This window comes from Drosophila ananassae, chromosome 3L (assembly GCF_017639315.1).
Source record: "Drosophila ananassae strain 14024-0371.13 chromosome 3L, ASM1763931v2, whole genome shotgun sequence".
Lineage (NCBI taxonomy): Eukaryota > Metazoa > Arthropoda > Insecta > Diptera > Drosophilidae > Drosophila > Drosophila ananassae.
Window position 1 is genome coordinate 7100292 of NC_057929.1, and position 14940 is coordinate 7115231.

The 14940-nt window shown below is 41.9% G+C and overlaps 2 protein-coding genes across 3 annotated transcripts; both read right to left on the bottom strand.

Moving 5' to 3' along the window:
• Positions 1-236: 236 nt before the first annotated feature.
• On the bottom strand, positions 237-7637 carry LOC6494791 (TWiK family of potassium channels protein 9). Of its 2 annotated transcripts, XM_014907501.3 has the most exons (4): positions 6832-7637; positions 6241-6329; positions 6025-6181; positions 237-1470 (listed from the first exon to the last, which is right to left on the bottom strand). In XM_014907501.3, exons 1-4 carry the CDS (start codon positions 7262-7264, stop codon positions 464-466), a joined length of 1686 nt encoding a protein of 561 aa, XP_014762987.1. In that variant the 5' UTR covers positions 7265-7637; the 3' UTR covers positions 237-463. The 2 variants fall into 2 exon arrangements, with proteins under 2 accessions (XP_014762987.1, XP_001959661.1); XM_001959625.4 differs by lacking the exons at positions 6025-6181; positions 6241-6329; positions 6832-7637 and adding exons at positions 1617-1774; positions 1838-4538.
• Positions 7638-10461: 2824 nt separating this feature from the next.
• On the bottom strand, positions 10462-14773 carry LOC26514332 (uncharacterized protein PFB0765w). Its single transcript, XM_014908513.3, has 11 exons — positions 14662-14773; positions 14408-14583; positions 13281-14334; positions 13011-13224; positions 12753-12947; positions 12302-12694; positions 11726-12247; positions 11312-11662; positions 11176-11250; positions 10844-11107; positions 10462-10779 (listed from the first exon to the last, which is right to left on the bottom strand). Exons 2-11 carry the CDS (start codon positions 14565-14567, stop codon positions 10672-10674), a joined length of 3336 nt encoding a protein of 1111 aa, XP_014763999.1. The 5' UTR covers positions 14568-14583; positions 14662-14773; the 3' UTR covers positions 10462-10671.
• Positions 14774-14940: the final 167 nt, after the last annotated feature.

The following is a 14940-nucleotide window of genomic DNA, read 5'->3' on the forward strand; positions in this document are numbered from 1 at the left end:
TCTTTCGCCTTCTGAAACAACCCGACAGATGTGCAGCTGCCGATTGCATTTGGATTTCGTCCTGCGTCCCTGCGTCTCACTCTCTCTGTCTGACTGTCGCCCCTCCTGCTCCCCTATGAGTCCTGCTCGTGTTCACTAGGATTACTAGACACAGCTCTAACATATGCATTTGATAATTGCATTCTTTGGAATGGAAACCCGAAAAATATTCAACACAAGAAAACAGTTCAAAAGGATATGTGTTATCATTTCCTTTTATTTAATTAACAGTAGCCTTAATCTAGATGCAAAGTAAAAGTAAATAACAAACTATTAATAAATAGAGTAGCCGATGCTCTCACAGATCCGCACGGTCGTAAATTCGATTGAAATTGCCTTGTCATTTATGAGGTCCTTACTGGTTAACTGTCAGATTTTTGGCGTCCCTTCCATGGCAGCTCCTTGCCAAACCGTCTCCCAGGCTCTAGAAAAATCGGTGCTTCTTCTTTTTCTTGTTTTCAACCACATCCTGTGGCTGGGGCTCCACGGAAACCTGACGACGGGGCAGCAGAGGCGGTGGACTTACATTATCTACGGAAGCATTCGACACCGGAGACAGGGGACGTGGTGCCCGCAGGATTGAGGTGGGTGGCGGTGGCGGAGGATTGGCTGGCCCGCCATTTCCCTCCTGACCATCCTCCTCGATCCGATCCAGTCGTGAGCCATGCACTGAAGCCAACTCCGAGGGCGTCTTGGCCTGGGAGCCGGTCTCATCCCCAAACTCGCTGGCCATGTTCATGCCGATGGTGGCGCCCACCTTGGCACTGGCGTGCTTGAAGTGGTCGCTCAACTTAATCTGCACCACATTGATGAACATGGAGGTCAGCGCCAGGCCAAAGATCAGATAAATCATGCTGACCATCATGTATATCGGGTTGGTGGGCACCAAGTCGCCGAAACCGATGGTAGACATCGAGATGAACATGTAATAGAAGGAGTCCAATAGCGGCCAGTCCTCCAGGATTCTGTAGCAGAAGGTTCCCAGTAGCATGTATGAGACGAGCAGCAGAGTCGCCACGGATATGGGCAGATTGAACTCGTCGTCCACCTCGAATGTTTCCGGATACGGTGATGTGGGCGTCTCCGGATGGGAAGTGCCCAAGGATCGTCCTGCCTCGGCGTCGGCCTCGCCATTATTCTCGTCGTTATCCTCGCCAGAGTTGCCAAAATACTTGCTGGGACGTCGGATGGCGAAATCATAGACCGTATTGATGCCTGTCATCGCATCTCGGATTTGCTGTTGCTTCCGGATCCGGCGGCAGGAGCGCGTGTAATACAAACGGCGGACATATGCCCACAGGAACTTGACGCTGCGAGTGAATAGCTTTCCCAAATCAGCCAGGACGATCAGGAATACGGGGATGCCAATGATTGCATAGATGATGGTAAGGGAGCGACCCAGAGGTGTCTTCGGAGTGATGTGGCCGTAACCTGGAGGGCAAAGGAGAGAAGAGAAAATATTAGTATCCTTTTAAACTTCCATGATTAATAATAAAGTATATAAAAAAGCAGATCCTTAATTAGGAATTAAGATACAATAAAGGAAGTCCCTCAAACCCCTTCTGCATCCTTGTTACCTATTGTGGTAATTACGGTCCAACAGAAGATGAAGCAATTGACAAAGTTCCAGGACCTCTGCCCTGGAAACCGCCTCAGTCCCAGCTCGGCCAGGGTGTTCAGTTCGTCCTCGAACTTGCGCAACTTCTGGCGTGCCAGCGACTTCCAATCATCCTCTCTGGCGAAAATATACAAAAGAATCACTCGCAACATGGCTAGTGGATGCTCTACCGAATCCTACCTCATGTTGTGGCTGACATCCCAGAGATTGTCAATGAAATCGCGCTTCACCTTGCGCACCTGGCACTTGTAGATGTCCTCGGAGGAGCCCTCCGTGTAGCGGAACATGAGGCCCCCAAATCCCAGCAACATGGCCAGAAGGATGCAGTGGGAGACACACTGGTTCCGAATCTGACGCATCTCCTCTACACGCTGAGGATAATCCAACTTGAGGCGCCGCCACTCGTGTCTCGCCTCCAGGCGCAGATGGTACAGAAATGCTCTGGAGATCAGCTTTTCCGGAAGCGGTTTTGTGGTTACATCTACGACGACTTCCACTTTCGGGATCTGCTTTTTGCGCCGAAATAGTCCTTTTAGGCGCTCGATGAAAGTGGGCTTGGGCTTGACTTCCGGAGAGTAGTCTTCAGGTGCACTAGTTGTTTCCTTCTCCTCCACTGCTTCCAGCTCTGGTTCAGGTTCATCGTTTTCTTTGGGTGTGGGGGTGACTTCCCCCGTTGCCGACGTCCTTTCCAGGCTGCCAGATCGGTTAGCCCGTAGCGGCCTCTCGAGGCTGGAGCTCCGTTTCGTCTCGGACTTTGATGGTTTCTCCTCCTTCTCCGCTAATCGTAGGCTGTTGCTGCGACGCACACCCTCCGCCGCCAGGCTCTGGGCTGCCAGAGCCGCCTCCGCCTTTGCGGCCCGTTCGGCTGCCTCCATGTATTTCCGCATCAATTCCGACTGCTGCTCCGCCTCTGTGGCTCTTGGTTTCACAACCTCGTTCCTGGTCTCGCCCACCTCCACATACTCGAGCTTGCGAATGATCTCCTCCCGCTGTTCGGGTGTCTTGGAGCGCCTTTGTGGCCGGACCGGTGATAGGGAGTTGTTCCGACTCACGGAATGCCTCTCCGGTGGCTTAGGCACCGCCGATGGAGGTGGCGGAGGCGCTCCCCGAATGGGAGCAGCCACATAGCCCTGAGGCGTTTTCTGCACACGGGCTCGGCGATGCACTTCCTCAGCAGTCTCGGCATCGGATGAACTGAACTGCGTGGACGACTCCTCGTAACCGCTGCTGCGATTGCGGATCCGGCTCTTGGGCGCCTCGTGGCGCTGCAGGCGCAGGCTGTGGATAAGACGGCGGCGCTCTTCCTCGTCCTGCGGAAGCTGAATGCGATCGCTCAGTTTACGGTAGCTCTGCAGCAGGCGCTTCCGCTCCTCGTTGTCCAGTTGCTGGCGATTGCGCAGCTTGTGCTCCCGTTTCTCGCGCTCGAAGATCCGCTTCTCGGCCTCAAACCGACGCCGTTCGTCCTCGAAACGCTGCAGGTTCTGCTCCAGCCGGGTGAGGGTATCGTGCGTCTGGCCTAGACCGGTCACCGCTCGCTGCTGGCTGCTGCTCCCCGTGGTCAGCTCGCTCTCGCTGGACTCCTCCTTGTGGCGCGGCGACGACAGGCTGCGGTGTTTGATCAAGTGGTGGGCATCCGGGCTGCTCAGCTTCTCGGCTTCCCGCGGCTGCGATTGACTGCGTGCCGAGGCACTGGCAAAACTTTTGTCCCGGCGCCGCAGAATCTTGCTCTCGTGGGCGGACATCGATCCCGGCGGACGAATCTGCATGCGCACCATCTGGGGCGAGGGGTCGGGTGGATATGGATCCGGTTCTGGTGGCTGGACGGGCGTTGCTTCGCGGTGGCTCCGTCCCAGGCGACGGCGCTGCCGCTGCGGCTGCTCCATCTCCTTGTCCAGGCGTGCGTGTGTGCTACTTTCGCGATCTATCTTTGTGCTGGCACTCATGTTCTGGTCATCTATTTTTAACTGGCCATCAAGGCATTCATATTCTTGGGTAATTATATCACTTTCAGTTGCAGTTTCCTCCTTGGCCCTACAGGCCAACAGGCGTTACGAATCTTTTTCAGTTTCGTAAAAGTTATGTGTAGTGCACCGGTGTAAGTTGAAAATGTTTAAGTATTTCAATATCTTAGAGATGATTTTGACAGCCGCTAATACATATAAGAATGTCTGTATCTAAAGTTGTATCTATAGATGCCAGAATCTCGACCGCGTTCTATGAAATTTTCTCTTTCGGTGCTCGGAGTCTCGACCACGACTGGCGTCCAACTGCTGAGAGCGTTTCGAAAATTCAAATTTCCAATTTAATTTTGTTTTCTATACTTTTGGTGGATCAGCTGTTTTCACTATTTCGCTACAGCGTACACATGTCAGCAAAGATAGAGATTCTCTCTGTTTTCGAGACATTTTTCTGAGATTGTTTGAGAATTTCGGGTCTCCCAACGCTGTCATTGCACTTTTCAACAAGTTTTCAATAAACCTATCCCTACCCCTGTCTGAAATTCATAAGAATTTATTGATTGTCTTTCCTTATCAAAGTTTAGAAACAAAGTAGTCCCAAGGACTGCGGATATATTCGCCAGATTTATGTTTGTAAACTCCAACTCATACGGTTTTCCTTGAAATTTATATGAATTCGGTTTTCGAGAAGGGGGTTTGTTTAAAAAGCGATTTCTTTTGGAATTGGGGTTTCCTTCCGTTTCTCAATATTTGTTTCATTCTGGCAGATAATTTGTATAATTTGCAGCCACTCGCAATAAACACAATTTATATTTTTGTTGGACTTGTCGAACTGTTAGTGACGTCATTGTTGCCACAGACATTTTCGCCACTTCTAAAATTTCACATAAATTAAAATTCTGCCAAATTTTCATCAGATACTTCCCGGCATCCTCATTACCCTCCACTAGCCCAGATCTGTCGGATCGAACTCCCCCTCAACCCATACCCTTCATCGATGAATCGTTGATGACGGATCGTGTTCGCTTTTATGGAATTTAGCAGCGATTTTTCGTTTGTTTATTTTTCGCAATTTCATTCAACATTTCCGAATTGCCTTCGGGATTTGTTTTCCATTTGGGCATGCACCATACCATATTATAGAACTCGTCGGCCTTTCCCTCTGAAATGGCTCTGCCAGGCATTATTTTAATAGCAGCAACAACAGGTTTATGGAACCTAACTAATATTGAATGTCTGGCACTTAAATGCCCAAAGTCGTTATATCGTTTATTGGATTTCCTGGCCCGATTTCTGACGTTTGAAAAGTATATTTCCAATAGACAAATTATTGAAATGCTTCATGTTGCGCCATTGGGGGAAACTGTGTAATATTTTTGTGACAGTCGAGGGCCTAAAAATAAATAAATTCTACATTTTCTGAGAATTGATGACCCACATGACTCACAGGGCGTATGAGCAATGTGGCAATAGCGGCTAGGATCCTAAGTGACTCTCGATTTCAAATTAATTGTAGCACAAAATATGCCACCTTATGCATTTTAATTTTAATCAATGCTGCGTTTGAATTTTGTGCCAATTTTGACAAGTCAATTACATTCGAGGCACTCACAATCCGAATTTCTGTTTACAAGACATTTGTACGATTTTAGTATTCGAAGAAAACTCTGTCATCGTACTGAGGCGAAAATTTTGGCAAATTGTGTTAATTGCTTTTGCGAAGATGTGAGTGGAAAGCCATCCACACTTGCAAATTTATGATTATTTATTTTTATATTTCTGTTGTTGGAAACTTGTCAAAAGTGGAAGAAACAGCCGGAATTTATTGACTATAGAAACCGCTTTCCATTTCCCCCATTCATACATACATATATTGTACGTATCTATAAGTATAGCCGACTGAATACAAAGGAATACAGAAATAACAATTTCAGGTAACATGTTAAAAGATTAAAATTACTAATTAAATCATTAACTAACCGCACAATAAACATGAAAATTATAGTCCGTAAAATTATTTGCAACCAAATTCATTATATGACAACAAATAAAAAGACAATTCGATTTAGAACGTATGCAGAATATCTCGGAGATAGGCTGTGCAGAATTATTTATAAATCCCAATTAAGAACGGTGACAAAATTCCAAAGAATTCGGATCTTAAAACTGTCTGTGCAAGAAGAGACACAAATTTATGTTCGCACACAAGTGCCGGCGTTGCGAATATATTTAAAACTATTTCCATCTTTTGTGTCACACAATTTTTTGTTGGCTTAATGAACCAACATAAATACGTATATAGTCTGGCGTCCAAAACTAAACATATTCGGCGTGGGCGTTTTCGCACCCGCAATACACTTAGATATTACGAAAATATAGCCCCGGAAAGGTCCCTACTCCTTCACTCACCTATGGTTGTGTATATGGTGGAGCTGTAGACCATAGCGTTGAAGAAGGTCCATGGATTTTCTTTGTCGACCAGGCCATTTCGCATCACAGAGTCTATCACCGGCTGATAATCATTCATAATATCCACCATTTGTCCAGGAAAGAGAGTCGCATTCAACTAAAATAAACCAAAAAGTTTAGGTACATATATCGGTGAGAATAATAGATTCTGCTCACCGCTTTATCCCTGGCCAGATTTAATATTTTATTGAAGAAGATTATGCGGTTGTCGTGGAGTTGCTGTATTTCAGCAGCTTCTTTCCTATCTGAAAGGGAATATAACTCTTAATTCATCAGGATCATAGGAACTAAGCAAATAAATTTAAATTTTAACACTATTTAGCTGGAACTCTCTAAACTTTAAAATCATGAGAACAATATAGGCAGTTTCTTAATCATTTCCGATTGTAGATATTAACTTTTTTCCACCCCAGCTCTGACTCATTTGATTTCTCCAAAGAGCTTCACCTGTTCCGTGTACTCGGATGCTGATTTAGGCGCCTGCCAATTTGACGGGAATGTTTTTTTTTTACGATTACAATACAACATCAACGTACGGCAGGTGTACGAGTATTCCGGCTGATTTGTTTACTGTTTTCCAAACAATTGCTTGCCGAAGAGCTTGATAAGCAAACAAAAGCATTCAGTGCACTCGTACACACGTCCGGACAACTAATTTCGGACTGGTCCAATGAAATTGTCTCGGGGATTCATTCATTTTTCATTTTTAACTAAATATACTTCACAAAATTGTATCCACAGACTCACATTCAATGGCCTTGAAGATCAGGGCTCCGGCAACGTTGTAGAGTCCCAGGACGATGATAAGGAACATGTGAGTGAACCAGCGTCGGGACAATTTACTGAACTTGTTGTACAGGCCGTAGGTGAACTTCTCGCCGAAACTCATGCCCGTTTTGGTGAGATCGAGGAAGCCCTCATAGCCCTTGGTCATGAAGTTGTCGTACCCGAAGGGATTGGCCACTGGTGGCCAGTAGGGGCCCTGGGTGCCGTTGCCCGTGTAGTTGGTCTGTGATGTGTACGGCGGCTGGGCGCTGGGCGGCATGGATGCCTGGCTCATGGCGGAGCCACTGTTCAGGTTGTGGATGTTAATCCGTGGCGGTCGGTTTGCTCTTCGAGAGGGCGGCGGTGTGATGGGCGTGGGTGCGGGCCCGGACGTTGGACTTTGGGACTGCGACATGGTACTCGGGATTCAACCGACTTGGATAATGAGTTTTAGTTTTAATTATTCCTGGCTATTTATTCAAAATCACTCAACACTTTGGTCACTGTCAGGTCATCATTTCACTCTTTCCCACTTTCACCTACATATATACTTATATTTTCGTATTATTTTTAAGTTTATAAGTATAATTCCCGTTTGCGATGTCTTGGCGCCGGGTATTTATTTTTCTCCGCGTATTTTCCCGATGCTGGCTCTTCTCGCTTCCGCCGTGAACTGAACTGAACTGAACTAAAGCGAGCATTTGGCCAACATGGGGGGCTGTTGTCGCTGCTGATTTTGTTCCGTCGCTACTTTTTCCGCCGAACCTCCACTGCCGATAATGACGACATCAATGGTTATGAGCTCACGGGTCTCTATGCTGTCTACATCTTACCTGTAGGAAATTTGGCTCTGATCTCACCCGGAGTAGCTTATTATCTTTTAATTATTGGTAGGGTCACCAAATACTGGTTTTGGTTTAGTAACGCTCTGACCCAACCACAAATACTTTGCTACAAATACATATCTCACTTCATGTGTTATTTATACCAATGTTTTCGCATTCAGATTTGCTCAGACTGGCACTAATGAATTGGGCAGTTTATCAGCATCATTATTCTGAGTTTTCCCCTTCCCTTATCAACTTAGACGAAATCCAAGTCCACGCTAGTTCTCCCAACAGTAAAAATACATTAAACATTTTAGGAATTTATCTTTCAGAACTCAAAGAATATAAGAATTGAAAGAGTCTTGACAACGATTACTCGCTTTGCTGGGGGCCATATTGAGCCTCCATGCCTTCCTCACATTTTTGAAAGACATTAAGTTTGACAACAAATCTGAAAAGAAAGAATCGCTATAGGTTTAAAATCGGATTATAGATTTTGATGCAGATTTATGAAGAATCTACAATTCGTTTGCTATATTTCAAGAATCGGATGAATATTGGCGAAGATATGGACATCGCCCTGCGCCGAATTTGGCTCCCCTTGCCTTTTTCAAAATTTGAAGAGGATCCCCCAGGAAATTTGAAAAAAAGCTAAAAAATATTTCGTTTCTAGATTTTGATGCAGACTTGTGGAGAATCTATCCACAATTCGTTTGGTACATTTCGATCAAGAATCGGATGAATATTGGCAAAGATATGGCCATCGCCCTGCGCCGAATATGGCTCCCCTTGCCATTTTCAAAATTTGAAGGGGATCCCCCAAGAAATTATACAAAAAATCTAAAAAATATTTTATTTCTAGATTTTGATGCAGACTTGTGGAGAATCTATCCACAATTCGTTTGGTACATTTCGTTCAGGAATCGGATGAATATTGGCAAAGATATGGCCATCGCCCTGCGCTGAATATGGCTCCCCTTGCCATTTTCAAAATTTGAAGGGGATCCCCCAAGAAATTATACAAAAAATCTAAAAAATATTTTATTTCTAGATTTTGATGCAGACTTGTGGAGAATCTATCCACAATTCGTTTGGTATGTTTCGTTCAAGAATCGGATGAATATTGGCAAAGATATGGCCATCGCCCTGCGCTGAATATGGCTCCCCTTGCCATTTTCAAAATTTGAAGGGGATCCCCCAAGAAATTATACAAAAAATCTAAAAAATATTTCGTTTCTAGATTTTGATGCAGTTTTGTGGAGAATCTATCCACAATTCGTTTGGTACATTTCGTTCAAGAATCGGATGAATATTGGCAAAGATATGACCATCGCCCTGCGCCGAATATGGCTCCCCTTGCCATTTTCAAAATTTGAAGGGGATCCCCCAGGAAATTTGACAAAAAATCTAAAAAATATTTCGCTTCTAGATTTTGATGCAGACTTGTGGAGAATCTATCCACAATTCGTTTGGTATATTTCGTTCAAGAATCGGATGAATATTGGCAAAGATGACCATCGCCCTGCGCCGAATATGGCTCCCCTTGCCATTTTCAAAATTTGAAGGGGATCCCCCAGGAAATTTGACAAAAAATCTAAAAAATATTTCGTTTCTAGATTTTGATGCAGACTTGTGGAGAATCTATCCACAATTCGTTTGGTATATTTCGTTCAAGAATCGGATGAATATTGGCAAAGATATGGCCATCGCCGTGGTCCGAATATGGCTCCCCTTGCCATTTTCAAAATTTGAAGGGGATCCCCCAGGAAATTTGACAAAAAATCTAAAAAATATTTCGTTTCTAGATTTTGATGCAGACTTGTGGAGAATCTATCCACAATTCGTTTGGTATATTTCGTTCAAGAATCGGATGAATATTGGCAAAGATGACCATCGCCCTGCGCCGAATATGGCTCCCCTTGCCATTTTCAAAATTTGAAGGGGATCCCCCAGGAAATTTGACAAAAAATCTAAAAAATATTTCGCTTCTAGATTTTGATGCAGACTTGTGGAGAATCTATCCACAATTCGTTTGGTATATTTCGTTCAAGAATCGGATGAATATTGGCAAAGATATGACCATCGCCCTGCGCCGAATATGGGTCCCCTTGCCATTTTCAAAATTTGAAGGGGATCCCCCAGGAAATTTGACAAAAAATCTAACAAATATTTCGCTTCTAGATTTTGATGCAGACTTGTGGAGAATCTATCCACAATTCGTTTGGTACATTTCGTTCAGGAATCGGATGAATATTGGCAAAGATATGGCCATCGCCCTGCGCTGAATATGGCTCCCCTTGCCATTTTCAAAATTTGAAGGGGATCCCCCAAGAAATTATACAAAAAATCTAAAAAATATTTTATTTCTAGATTTTGATGCAGACTTGTGGAGAATCTATCCACAATTCGTTTGGTATGTTTCGTTCAAGAATCGGATGAATATTGGCAAAGATATGGCCATCGCCGTGGTCCGTGGAGATTTGTGGAGAATCTATCTACGAATCGATTACGGTATTCTTGAGTATACGCTCAAGAATCGGATGACTGTTGGCAAAGATACAGCCATCGCCGTGGGATTGCGATAGCAGCAAAAAATAAAGTCTACTGATCCCAATTAGTCCTATCTATATTCTAAAATTGATGATTTTTCTGTCATTTTATTTTCTCGGAAAATGAATAGTCAAATGAATAATATAAAAAAGCCGTCATATACACGTGTGTCACGGTGAGATAAGTAATATAATTTTGTGTATTATACCAAAATTTATTTTGATTAAATACATTTGTATTTTTTTTTTAACTTAAACATACAAATATTTTTTATATTTATGAAACTTAGTAGATTAAGTAAGTATGTGAAAATGTTGTGAACTTGTCTTAAGAACAATTTGCCAACATAGGGCAAGTTTTCAAAGAAATTGAGTTGAAATAAACTTTCTCAATTCGTTTATCTTTAAGATAAACTACAGAAAGTTTTAATTTCCCGATTCTTCAGTTAGTTAGCTCGCTTTAAACTATCGAATAGGTCCTCTTCTACCAAGTTAACGTTAGCAGCTACACGTGGACGTTTGAAGGCGACTGTCTTACTATTTGTTGAAGTAGTCTATTAAAATATAAAAGGTAAAAATTTATTAATAGTTTGTTGAAGTTTATCATTGAATACTTACAGGTTCCTCATTTTCGCTTTCGAAGTCGGAAAGATGTTGTTCGATAATAACTTTGCGGCGAATAGGTTGCCTTTTGGTAGTGCTCGGACGAACAATAGCTTCATTTTTCACTCCTGGAGGCTTTTGAGTAGGTTTTATTTGTTGAGGTAATTGAAGAACATGTACTGGTTTCAGTACTGGTTTGAGAATCGACGCTTTTCCAACCGATTGATCGCATACGCTCCCAATTCGATTAATTTTAAATGTAAGCTCCGCTATAACAGACTGTTCAAAAAGATTTTGTTTAATGAAATGCTAGAAAATATTAAAGCGTGAAGATATTTTTGACCTACATCTTTGTCCTGTTCTCTTTTATGCCATTCGGCGATTTTCTGTTCAAACCCTGTCTCCAATTCAGCAATTTTGTTCTGCAAAGTGAAATATAAATTTATAAAAATGATCTGAGAACTAAGCATTTTTAAAGCTTACCTTAAATTTGTTTTCTTGCGACTGTAATTCCTTTGCGAATCTTTTCTCTGCTGCAGAGAAGTCATTAATGACTTTCTGCTTGTCGGCACTTATAATTTTTATATCTTTTGTTAGAACTTCATTTTTAGAGATCAGGACTTGTAATTTTTCCAAATTATCATTGATTACTTTATCTTTTTTTTCAACAACTTCTTTCAGGGATATATTAAGACGAATTTCTCTTTCAAACTCAGTTACTTTGTTTTGGTACTGATCATGAAGCTCAGTAAACTGTTTTTGCAGACAAATTTCCTGCTCTTGCCAGTTTTTAGCTTTGAGTTCAATTTCATTCTCCAGAGACTTCTTAATACCCTGTAGTGCAACGGAGAAAGAATATATATTAAATAGTTAAGATTAAATAATCATAAAGTTTACCTCAAGGTTTTGATCTTTCAATTTTAATTCGTCTGTGAATCTTTTCTCGGCGGCAGAAAAGTTATCACTGATCTGCTGCTTTTCGGCATTTAAAGTATTTATTTCTTTTGTCAGGGCTTTTTTCTCAGTGATTACACTTCGTAATTTTTTGAGGGTATCATTGATTAATGTATCCTTTTGTTCAACGACTCCTTTTAGAGACACACTTAGCTCTTGGATACGTTGTCGTTCTGCATCCAACTCAGTTACTTTAATTTGGTATTGATCTTGAAGTTCTGTAAACTTTTGTTGCTGTAAAGCTTCCTCGTCTTGCCAGTTTTTGGTTTTTATTTCAATTTCCTTCTCCAGTGACTTCTTAATGTCCCTTAGTTCATTGCACTCGACTTCTAGTTTGTCCAGATGGCTTTGAATTTGAGAAATCTGGAGTAGTCCCTCCTTTTCGACTTTTTCTTTAGCCTCGAGTACATCTGCAGCAGCCTTTTTGTGCCTATCCACTTCAGATCGCAGCTCCGTAATAATTTTCTATTCCAAATATTCTAAAATAATCAATTGCAATCAAACTTAAGCTTAACTAACCTCATTTGTTTCTTTGATAGTTTTTATCTCCTTCACGGCTTTCAATTTAGATTCTTCTAATTGCTGGGACACGTTCTCATTGCTCTTGATTAGCTCCTCCCTCTGCACCTCGAGCTGATTAATATAGACTTGTAGCGACATTTGGGCCCTATCTTTTTCTACAGCTTCTGTTTTTAAACAATTAATTTCGTTGTGGACTTGCTCCATCTGCTTGTTTCTTTCATCAACCATCATTTCTAACTCTACATAATGTAACTTGTGACTGTTTAACTCAACGTGAAGCTTCTCTAAAGCTTCATTGTGTTCGTCACCAAGTCTTGCCAAGCAAATGTTCAGCTCAGCACAAGTTCTATCATTGGCATCAAGTTCGGCCTTTATTTCCCTTATTTCCTTCTGAAAAGATGAAACAAATTTATTAAAACGATTCTTTGGGAATTGGATGCTAAAGTACCTCCAAGTTCTCTTTCTGGAGCATTACATTTTGCATCTCTAATGCAGAACTTTTGAGCTCCGCAGATATGGTGTCGTTTTGATTCAGAAGTTGTTTTATTCTCTCTTGATTTTCGGATAGTTTCGCCTCATAAGTTTTCTTATCATTATTTAGTGAACTTGTGAGTTTGCGATTTGCCTCTTTCATGTTTTTCATCTAAAATGTGTAATAAACAATATTATATCGTGTGAGCCTATCTCAGAACTAAGAAATTATTACCTCCCGTTCGTGTAAAGCATTCTTAGAGCTAATATCGGTAGTAAGCTGCTCAAAACGATTTTTTAACTTGTTAAACTGATCATGGAAGTGATTTTCTTCGTCGAGAAGCTGTTGGTTAGCTTTGCTAAAATTTGTCTGCAGTTCTTCGTAATCCCTTTGCAACTTGGCCAGATCCTTTTTATATTCCTCAGATTCGCTGTACATAGAGTTTAGCCTAGAACATAATTCACCCATATTAACTGAAAAGCTTACGAATGTTATTTTACTTACTGTTTTGTCAGCTCATCTATTTGCAAGTTTTTATGCAACGAGACTATTGTTTCCTTTTGAGCATTGTGGGCCACTTTCTTGCCAAATCTCTTAATGTCAGCGACAGAGGCGTTATGAACTGTTACAAAGGATTTAAGAAACTTTTTAATGCTTGCTGAGAGTTTGTCTGGAAGGCACAGCAAGTCTGGGCGACGGCTTCTCTGTATTTCGTTCTTTTCTTCGAGGGGCATTACAAACTCTCTTTCAATATTTTTTAAACGCTTTTTGGGCACATCCCATGATGGAAGTGGAGATCCTGATCTCTTTGTGGGTTTTTTGGGCTCCTTCATAGTTTCTGGAAGTTTTCGAGAAGGGAGTTTTGTATTTATTTGGCTATTAGAGCTTAGAGGCAGAAACTTTGCTTTTTTAATCTTTGCTGAAGTTGATATATTTGCCTCTTTTGGAAAAATTGGGCCAGGATGTACAGCTGTTTCCGGTAGCTTCTTAAGTTCTTTTGATATTTGTGACCCTGATTTCTCTTGTTTATTTTTTCTGCCCATTTTAAAAAACCCAATTGGCGGTGGAGTTCCTGGTCTGTCTTTTAGAGGCGTTTCTTCTCTTGTCAGAATCTCGTCCGATTTTTCTTTTTCAAAGAAGTTAGAGGGCGGTGGACTTCCTAATCTCTTCTTGATTAGATTGGCGTTTAAATAAGTGTTTTCTTTTCCTACAAATTCTGGAATCTTTTGGTTTCTTTCATGTTTTGACTTTTTCTTAATCTTATCGGATAATTCCCGAGGTTGGGGACTTGCTGGTGGTCCTTTTAACTTTTTAGGATCTTTAAATTTGTTGAGTTTTTTAGATACTTTGTTTGGGTTAGAGTAATTGGAGCGATTTGCTTTCGATGCTCCTTGGGATTCAAATATGGACGGAGATCCATCTCGTTGATTTGGAGACTTAGCCGAAGATGCTTCATTAGTAGACCTTGGAGGAACTACGTCTCGCTTCTTTGCTGTCTCAAATGGTAGTGGCGCCTCAATGTAACCCTCTGCAGGCGACCGGGACGGTTCCTCAAGACCTATAAGAATTCAGTGCAAAGTTCTCCATATGTACAGTTACTTTTGGAGAATGGATCGCCATCTTAATCTCACCTGCAGTTGCATTCCCAAGAATAGTCTCCGAATCTGTATGGTCCTGGCTGCCTTTTGACTTTACTTTACCGACTTTCTTCTTTCGTTCCTTTAATATAGAGTGCTGCTTATGAAGTGGCGACGGTGACCTTTTTCCTTTCAGCATATTGCGAGTCATCATTGCTTTACATGGAAGCCTTAAATTAAAGATTTTTTGCGCATCACAAGAGCAAAACTTACTAATCATCAAACCATATTAACCAATAGAAACTTACCGAACTTATTAAATTAATTTGAATTTTTTTCCAGCGAGAAATTCATGAAAATGTAGCGCGTCCTTTTTAAGAGAAACAAACGGTAAATGCCCAACACCCACGCACTCCAGTGTGTATGGCGAATAGCGTTAAAACACTAGGATTCTATTATTCAGGATCTAATACCCATGTCCTGTAATAAAAATATAAAAGCAAGATTCTTACAAGCTATATATTTTAATAATTTAATTAAAGCTTACATGAACTTATTTAAATTTGTCACGCAATTCTTGGCAGTTG